The 8,737-nt window shown below is 51.7% G+C and overlaps 1 protein-coding gene across 1 annotated transcript; it reads right to left on the reverse strand.

Annotated features, from left to right (window-relative positions):
• Positions 1-4,731: 4,731 nt before the first annotated feature.
• Positions 4,732-8,420, reverse strand: LOC119365184 (uncharacterized WD repeat-containing protein C18H10.05-like). Its single transcript, XM_037630791.1, has 7 exons — positions 8,176-8,420; positions 6,562-7,625; positions 6,367-6,457; positions 6,123-6,280; positions 5,900-6,028; positions 5,697-5,790; positions 4,732-5,583 (listed from the first exon to the last, which is right to left on the reverse strand). The coding sequence occupies exons 2-7, from the start codon at positions 7,606-7,608 to the stop codon at positions 5,051-5,053; spliced, it is 2,052 nt and encodes a 683-aa protein (XP_037486688.1). The 5' UTR covers positions 7,609-7,625; positions 8,176-8,420; the 3' UTR covers positions 4,732-5,050.
• Between the last annotated feature and the right edge of the window lie 317 nt (positions 8,421-8,737).

The raw sequence follows: 8,737 nt of genomic DNA on the forward strand, positions 1-8,737 counted from the left end.
GCAACTGGGACGTTTTTTCGGCGCCGGCACGGGAAAAATGCCTAGATGGGTCTGTTGGGACGCGGGCGGAGATGCTGTGAGATCTGAATCCCAGCCCATGCCGCGTGGGACGCGCTTCATTCATCGTACGCCGGGGGGTTCACACACACGCAGCGCATCGCTGTTTCCGCACTGCACAACGCCCATGGCCCACCCGCACAAAGGAGAAGCCCGTGGCCCATGGGCAGAGAAACTGGAAACCGGGCGCCCAGATCCGAGAGGGCGCGCGCAGGCCCGGACCACAACCACAAGCGCCCGGCAGATCCAACGTTTCGGCCATGATCCCAGCCCCGCCGTACCGCAGGCTGTCTCCCGCTTCCGCTACAGCGCCGAGACCATCTCCACCCGCGATCCTTTTCCCCGCAGACCATATCCCTCGCAGAATCTACCACGGCCCTAATTTTTTTTTGATTTTTTCCCTATCTTTTTGGCAAAGCTTGCGCTAACACAGCGGGAATCTAGAGAGACGGATAAACAAATGGCGGCTTGCCAAAGCCGGGGCACCGCGGTGAATCTAGAGGGCCGTGGTCTCCACTTTTGATGCCACGATGCACAGCAAAGCGGAGCAGCACACTGCACCTGGCTTAACACGGTGGTGCTAGCTTAGCTTAGCTAGCTACGACGATGATGAGGATAATAATAACCAATGCAGTGCACCCAGCTCCAGCTCCAGCTCCACATGCACGGGGGACGGGCTTGCTTCTCCATTATGCTCCTACTAAATCTGAATTAACGGGTCGTAATCATATGCAGCTTGCGGGCCAGTGAGGTCACGGAGTGCGTCGTCGAGGCCCCTCCCCGCGTTGAGCCTCGAATAAGGCGAACGGGAGAGCAATACAATAACGCAGATCGCGATCCGGCGAGAAACGAGTTGTTAAAGACAATTATGCATGAGGCTAATTAAACACAATCATTAGGCTGTGGTCACAAGGGACAGGCTTGCACCAGAAGCACCAGCACCAGCAGGGATGATGAGTGCTGCTGCTGCTACTCGACTTTGTCTGCAACTGTTGCTGCTACGCTAGTCATTTCTGAATCTGACTGATATTCTCGTCGTCACCCCTTTCAGAAAAGCTCGTCACCCTGTCATGAGCAGTGGGCAAAAGGATGACATGAGCAGGATGCATGCAGCACGCAGCAGGCAGAACAGTAACTGGTCAACTAGTTCACAGTATCTCAGCAGTAGCCGATGGAACGTGTGCGTGCTTGAGTCACTGCTGGTGTTCGTTCTTGGTTATGGTTAGTCAATGATGCCGGGTTTAAGCTAGGTATAAGCTAGCCAGCCTCTGTTGACCAGCAGCACGTCTTGGTCAGTTCCAACTTCCATGTGAGTCCCAGACCTTCTAATAATGGACCGAACTGGTGTGCAACAGCAGAGATGATTGCTTAAACCAGCGCCTAATTGGACGCGAAATGCCTCTAGAAGCACTGCACGACCATTATTATAGTCTAATAGCGACGTGAAGCGTTGTTGAACTGATCGAATCTCCATGGTCAAGATGCTCTGTTCTAGCTAGCTTGTCCAATATCCTACTCCTTCTTCTGCTCTGAATCTCCACAGCCTGTGGTGTGCTAAGTTGCTAATAACCACCCTGGATGGTGGTTGACGAGGGGGGAGGACGACGCAGCGATGCATTGCACGTCCGCCACCATTATCTGCACATTATTCGGTCAACTTTATCATTCCTAATCACGTGAAACCATGAGACGCCTGCTCAAAATGGTACTACCGCTACCATCGTTTGCTTCGGGCAGTAATGCAGCGATCGATGCTATAATACGCAAAAGCTAGGCTTCGGGAGACCCGTGTGTTGGGTCCATGAAAACATCAATTTACGAATCATTTCGCGTTTTTGCTGCCTAAAGTGAGCTGTCCGCAGTTGATCGTGCGGTTCCAACCAACCAACCAACCAACCAACAAACCTCCGAGACAAACAGACGGCAAGATCCCATCTCGCGCACGCTCTCAGACGGACGGAAGCTGGGAACCAAAGGGCAAAGGCGACCCCGGAAGGAAGGGCCAAGAATAAAGATGGCGTCATATTATCCCGTGCTGGGGCGTACGAGTGGTGGATCTCGCAGCGTACCAGCATGTCTCCCATCGCTGCTACAGCACAAGACACTTCCATATGGCACCACCACCGAGGATTCCATCTCCATGCGCAGCAGCAAGCATCTAGTCTAATCTAGTCTGACGAGAGCACGAGCAGCAACCAAAGTTGAGATCCACAGCGACCTCGTTGCGCTACAGAGCTGAGCAAGAGGTACGTACATTCTGATAAGGGTCATTCTATACGAGGCAAGCACTCAACGCTCTGTGCTGTGGGTTCGTTCAGCCCCAGCGGTTGTCCCGTGGCGCACCTCGAGCCTGTCACGCACGCATACGGGCGGTGCCGTGCCGTGCAATGCCGATTTGACTACTGGCTGGTTGCTCGCCGCTCGTGCCGGTTGCCACCGGAGACGGAAGGTGAGGTCACGGCGTGCGTACGTAGCAGCAGACGCGCACCGTGGACGGCCACCAGTGGCGCTAAAAAATGAAAAACCGCCGATCCATCCGATAAACAACGGCACGTAGGCGCTGCGCTCAATACGATCCAACAGGTTGCCGACCTGCAAAATGAGCTGGTTGAGTGCAACGCAGATCAGCACCCCAGTCGTGACCGGAACCAGCGCAATGATCCGGGCGTGGCCAGAATGTTCAGATTCGGACAGGGCAGAGCGTACCACCACCACTGCTCTGCAACTGCAACCGCAACCGCAAGCCCGCGCTGCACGGCTCAACCAATAATAATTCAGACCCTAGCAAGCACTGCAGCGGTAAATTCCTTTCTACTGTTCCGCGTCGTGGCCTTTTCGGCCTTCTCCGACGTGCTCTGGCCTCCAAAACCCGTCTGCGGCAGGCAGGTGAACAAAACAAAGAAAAAGACATGGTCAGAGGAGTGTCGCGGACGGGAGCAAACTAATTTGACCGTTTCAACGGGACTACCACTAGTCACAGGTTCAAGCAAAGCAAAGCCTCTGTTGACTGCCGTAGTTCTACTTCTATATATCCGTGTGTATGCCTCCGACACCAATGATGGCGAGAACCGGTGCACTGTAACACTAACGCGGCTGCGCGCTTAAAATAACCGAGACCTATCTGACAGGAGGTGCGCCTGTAATTGTCGGCAGTGCTGTCACGGCGGTCAAACCCTCCATGTTTTGCCTAGATTAACCATTTTTTTTGTTAATTAAGTACGTGATGCGCTGCTCGCACTGACGAGTCACGCCAGTTCACGCAGCGTCGTGGCTCTGTCAGAAGCATTACGGCCACTGTACAGTACTGCGTCGTCTCAACTCAACTCAACTCATCTCATCATGTGGAGCATGAATGCTTTGAGTAGCCTGCCGGGCAGTTGTTACGGAAGCAGTGACCTAACATAGATTGTCAGCGTTATCTCACCGGGACCAGCACGAGAAATTTAATATCACGCCAAGTGCAAACGAGCACTGCTATGCAGACGATGTTTTGGAGACGATTTGTGCACGACAACTAAATCAAGCCGTCCATGCATATGACTAAAGTGGGGCCAATGGATGGATTAGCCATCGTTTCCTTGTCGTGCAGGCTATGCGTCGTCCGCACAGCAGTTTCGAGTGCAAACATATAGGAGTAGCTGCGACTTGCATTGGTCGCCACATGTCAATCATCCAGACCTAGTAGTAACCTAATGGTTTGACAAACAGCCTCAACTAATCCAGGTTAGATTAGGCACCACTGACTGACATATTTAGAGGCAAATCATCCGTCGTCTTGGCTCTTGCTCGAGCCAAGTGAGGCTTACGAGTATACAATTGCATGCTGAATGTTTTAGCGAGTTGAACCCGGAGAAGTCCCAGCGAATAGCATCGGAGCCACATGCACCGGAAGAACCCTTTCGCAACCCTAAAATAGTAGTGGACTGAACTAACTTTTATTTTCTTTGAAGCAAGTGGAACGAAGTTGGATCTGTATCTAGAGAACTATAGTCTACATACCGACCAAATAATGCAAGTTCCAAGGGTGCAGCAGGAGGATAATACCCACTCTACCACATTTGTAGATGTTTGCAAAGAAAAACACAGGGCATAGCAGAAGATACTACTCAAGAAGATGAGATGCACGTTCGCCAGGTCGGTCCGGCCTCAACAGATCAATTCAGGACCAGTATATTTATGGGACGAACAAGTAACATGGGGGGATCAATCAATCAATCAAGGGATCAACCACCAAAAGGCCCCATTAGAGGGACAATAATTACCTTTTCAGCATCCGCACAAGGCCCACACCAAACAGCTTATAGCCAGAACCACAAGCTTAATCACATCTGAAACTGGGTACAAGCGTGCTACTCCCTCCGTTCCAAAATAGATGACCCAATTTTGTACTAACTTTGTACTAAAGTTAGTACAAAGTTGAGTCATCTATTTTGGAACGGAGGGAGTACATACGTTGAAGAGAACTGGACACTGAATTTTGAAGGAATGAACGAATTTTTCATATACTCGGATGGATGGAACACATGTATCCTACCAGTTCCATCAGGCTCCTTCCCACACATTCAGTGGGAGGGAGGAGAATTTACACTCAACTTACACTAACATTTCCGCGGCATATCATCAAATCAATAGAGCAATCGAAAGAAAGAAAAAGGGCAAAGAATAAATCTGATCTAGACTGAAAGATCTCTCTACAAAAAAGGGAGTGGTACAAAGCTAGCGAGCTAATAGCTACAGGGCCTGCCACGAACAACAACCGCTGATGATGAAGAGATCTCGGAGGACCACCGGGTTGATTTATGTACAAGCACTGGTCCATGCACGATTCAGCAGCAGGAGCGCCGAGCATGTGATGTCTTGTACCAAGAAACCGCACACGCACTGGTCCAGCGCCATAGCTGGGGTGCACCGGCGCTTTTCTTGATGGCCGGCCATGTGAGAGGCGCCAATGCTGCCGTTTACTTGCTTTCACCGAGCGCTCCGGATGAACCAGTCACTGATGCACCGGCAGGCCGTAATTCTGGAACGACCTGATCCTGCCGTCCCATCCCGCGGTTACGATCACCCGGCCCCAGGAGTTCGCCGTGCTCTGGGAACAGTTCCTCAGAAGCTTGTGCTGCGACTCGTCCAGGCTTGCGCCGATCGAGCCGGACGGCAGCATTTCCTCCGGCCAAGTTGCTGAGGCGCCTTTGCACGAGGGCTCAGCGAACAACTCCTGGTTGAGGTTGAAAATGCCAGGAGCAGAGGATCTTGAAGGAAAACTTTTGCTGGAACTGTACTTGAACTGGGTATGAGAGGCCAGGGAAACATGGCCTCTTGGTTTTGTGCCGTGCCATGGTATCGCGATGGCTGCGTTGTTGGATAGGAAGCGCTCAGAGGAGTATGTGGTTTTTGCTTGTCGCCATACAGATTCATCTTGGTTGTCACGGTTCCAGACATAAATGTTGGAGTCTTCACTTGCAGAAACTATGTGCTCCCCGTCTGGTGTGAAGGATGCTGACATCTGGCATGAACCACTTCGGAGTCCTGATGATGGTTTAGAAATATTAGTCCATTGAAAGTTATGATTTTAGAGAGAGCAACTATAGAGGTAAATGTTGAATATAGCAAAAGGAATAGAATAAGTATTTGAGACGTACCACTGTAATTCTGAATCACATTGGTTCCATCCAACATTCTGATCTTGGAGTCAGCAGATGTTACCATTAGTTTACTTGGGTTGTTTGGACAGAACTGCCATGGAAATGGAAGAGCAATAGTAAGTAACATGCTTGATGAAAAAGGGCTGATGAAGATATCAATTGCAACAACAGTCATCCTTTTCTTGTAAGTAGATGATTACCTGAAAACTTGTGATTCTCTTCAAAGACGATTTCTTGCCGCTGAGTGCAATCTGAGTTTCCAACCGCAGCAGGTTGTCCGATGCGTCATAAAACCGACAATTTCCAGTGATCGTTCCAACCACTGCACCCTGCAGAAAGGCGAAGGAAAATTGGAGATCAGTCTCCCAACTATCAAGGTACCAAATTTATCAAAATAACTACAATGGTGCGCTAAAAACGTACCTTTCCATCAGGTCGGTAACAGACCGCTGTAACTATGTCTCTAACATCTGCCCAGTCCACAACGCTGCATCTAGTTATGTCCCATACACGAACTTTGCCGTCAATTGATCCAGTCATGAAGCAATTGTCGTCTGCCGGATTAAAATGGACACAAGTCACTGCAGAACATGGAGAGCAAACTGTCAGCTTCAATCCATAAATAAATTTATAGGGAAGCAGAGAAAATATGAATTCATAAGCCTACCAAAGTTGCTATGCGGGAAAACTCTGATGCAGTTTGCAGATCCAATTTCCCACAGGCGGACAGTTTTGTCTGTCGAAGCCGACAATAGATGCTGCAAGGTATCAAATTTTAATCATCATCAGTAAAAAGGTATATACAGGAGAAACAAAAACAATCCCATTAGATTGATAAAAAAAATACACTTCTTCAACTGACCTTGTTGTTTGACCAGGACAGATCCAATACATCAGCAGAGTGCCCATAGAACTCATGCAATGGTTCCTCTGAAATTTGGAAAACCGTTGTTGGAATCACAATGCAGGCAGAGTCTCCAGTCTTCTTCATGCCCATACTCTTGGATTTGCGCAGCTTCTCGCTGTCAACGCTCACCGGCGCCAACCCATTCTTGCGCCGGGCTTTGAGGTAGACGCAAGAGGGGTCATCCAGAGGAATTTTGCAGTCATCAGACTGCGAAACACCCCAAACCCGGACAACTCCATCTTCGCCGCCGGTTGCGAGGAACTGCCCATCAGGACTGAACTTCATCGTGAGGATGGCACCATCGTGTCCCTTGATCACTTGGCCTTGGTAGAGCGCAGACAATTCCTTGGACCGCTTCCGGTACGATCGGACCTTGACTCTCTCATACCTTCCACCATGAATCTGCTCGCTGTCAGAGGAGCTGGTGCTAGGCTCATCCGCCGCATTATCCACAGCACAAACGGCCACGCCCAGCCTCTCCAGCCATCCGCTTCTCCTCATCTCAACTGTCCTCGGAGCACCAGAAGGCTTGCCATTTCGGCTCATAAGCCTCCGGATGAAGGAAAATGAACTGGAGCTCCTGCTGACCTTGCTGCTGCCATCATCCTTGCTGGATCCACCGACGGAATTGTCGTCCGACGCGCCGCCCTCGTCATAGCTCGTGGTCTCCTCCGTGGACCAACTGGACATGGAGCAGTCGTTGTCCTCCGAGTGCGACGACAGCCTCCCAGTCTCCGGCACAGCCTCCTCCTCCTGCTGCTTCTCCACTTCGCCGGCGGCACACACGGGATCCGCCCGCCTGGGGCTCGGGCCGCACTCGAGGCCCATGCTTCTGAAGAAGCGCTCCTTCCTGTCCCTCACGCTGTCGAGGCCGCCGGACGACCACGGCAATGCCGGTGCCGGCGAGGCCAGGAGGTCCTGGCGCGTGTCGAAGAAGGTTTCCTCCTCCGCCTCCACCCTACCGCTACTAGAGCTCTCCCGTACTAATTGGCACGACTCCATGGATCGCTGTTGGGAGGCTGCAAGAATGATACAGTTGCAGATAAGAAACAGTGGGGGAACAATCGCATCTCAGAGCGCCGTGCGGGCGCGCGCTTATATAACAGTGGAGGGGGGAAGGAAGTAAAGCGGCAGGGCAGCGCTGAATTGCGTCGGCGGTAACTTGGGGACGAGAAAGCGAGCGCGGACGGACGCGAGAGGAGAGGAGAATTTTTTAAAAAAAAACAGGCGTGATTAATCAAGAGTTAATAAAGAAAGAAATTAGAGCACCAAATCGGAACTAATCAATTGCCGCGTATCTGCCATGAAATCCCGGGCCTCGCGTGGCCGAATCGGCCCCGGGCAATGCATCTGGCCGCGGCGACGCCAAGTTAACGAACAGCCAGCCGCTCGCGCGCGCCCATTGTTAAAGCGGAGAGCCAGGCGCTGCGCCAACGAACCAGAAGAAAAGAACATTTTTTTCCTCTTGATGAAGGAACGGGCGGTGAAACGAATTCGGCGACACATATCTCGAAGGGATTTGCCGACGCGGTGAGGGGAATAGAAAAACTCGCGGGAGGGGAAGCGCACCTGGGCCGAAGGGAAGGCGGAACTGGCGCGCGCGCTCGCTCGCTCGGGAATTGGGGCCCGAGGGAGGGGAGGGAGGTGTCGGCCCTGTCTGTCAGCAGCGGCGACGCGCGTGTTCTTGGGTGGTGGTGGTCGCCGGGCGCAGGAGCAGCGGCGGCGCCGGCAGCATGGAGCAAATGGGGACGATGGATTGGAACGGAATGGAATCGACGGGAAGGCGGAAAGATCGAAGGGAGAAAAGGGGGTGAGCGAATCGGAGATGGGAGCGATTTATTAGGACGTGGAAGGAGGGGGATGGGGTCCCGGCCCCGGCCTGGCCTCCGTCCCCATCACCATCGCCAGATTTGGAACCAGCACGCCAAAAAGAAATGGAGGGTTTTTTTAAAAAAAAATAGAGTTTTGTTAATCCCGGTAACCGCCCACCGCGCCAAGACGAGAGACAGGAATCTTCAGCACAAGAATAAAAACTTGAGCAGTACTGGTAGTACCATTCTTTATACTTCTAGCATCGGAAAAATGTTAGTGTAGCATCGTATTCACATACACAATTAGCAGCATCAATTGT

This window comes from Triticum dicoccoides, chromosome 2B (assembly GCF_002162155.2).
Source record: "Triticum dicoccoides isolate Atlit2015 ecotype Zavitan chromosome 2B, WEW_v2.0, whole genome shotgun sequence".
In the NCBI taxonomy this organism is placed as follows: domain Eukaryota; kingdom Viridiplantae; phylum Streptophyta; class Magnoliopsida; order Poales; family Poaceae; genus Triticum; species Triticum dicoccoides.

What these genes read in the sequence shown, in the direction of transcription:
- LOC119365184 (XM_037630791.1), bottom strand. Translation starts at nt 7,608, where the DNA reads ATGGAGTCGTGCCAATTAGTACGGGAGAGCTCTAGTAGCGGTAGGGTG. An exon ending in TTTCCCGCATAGCAACTTTG is followed by an intron (nt 6,281 to 6,366) that starts GTAGGCTTATGA and finishes CATGTTCTGCAG; the next exon opens with TGACTTGTGTCCATTTTAAT. An exon ending in AGAGAATCACAAGTTTTCAG is followed by an intron (nt 5,791 to 5,899) that starts GTAATCATCTAC and finishes TTTCCATGGCAG; the next exon opens with TTCTGTCCAAACAACCCAAG.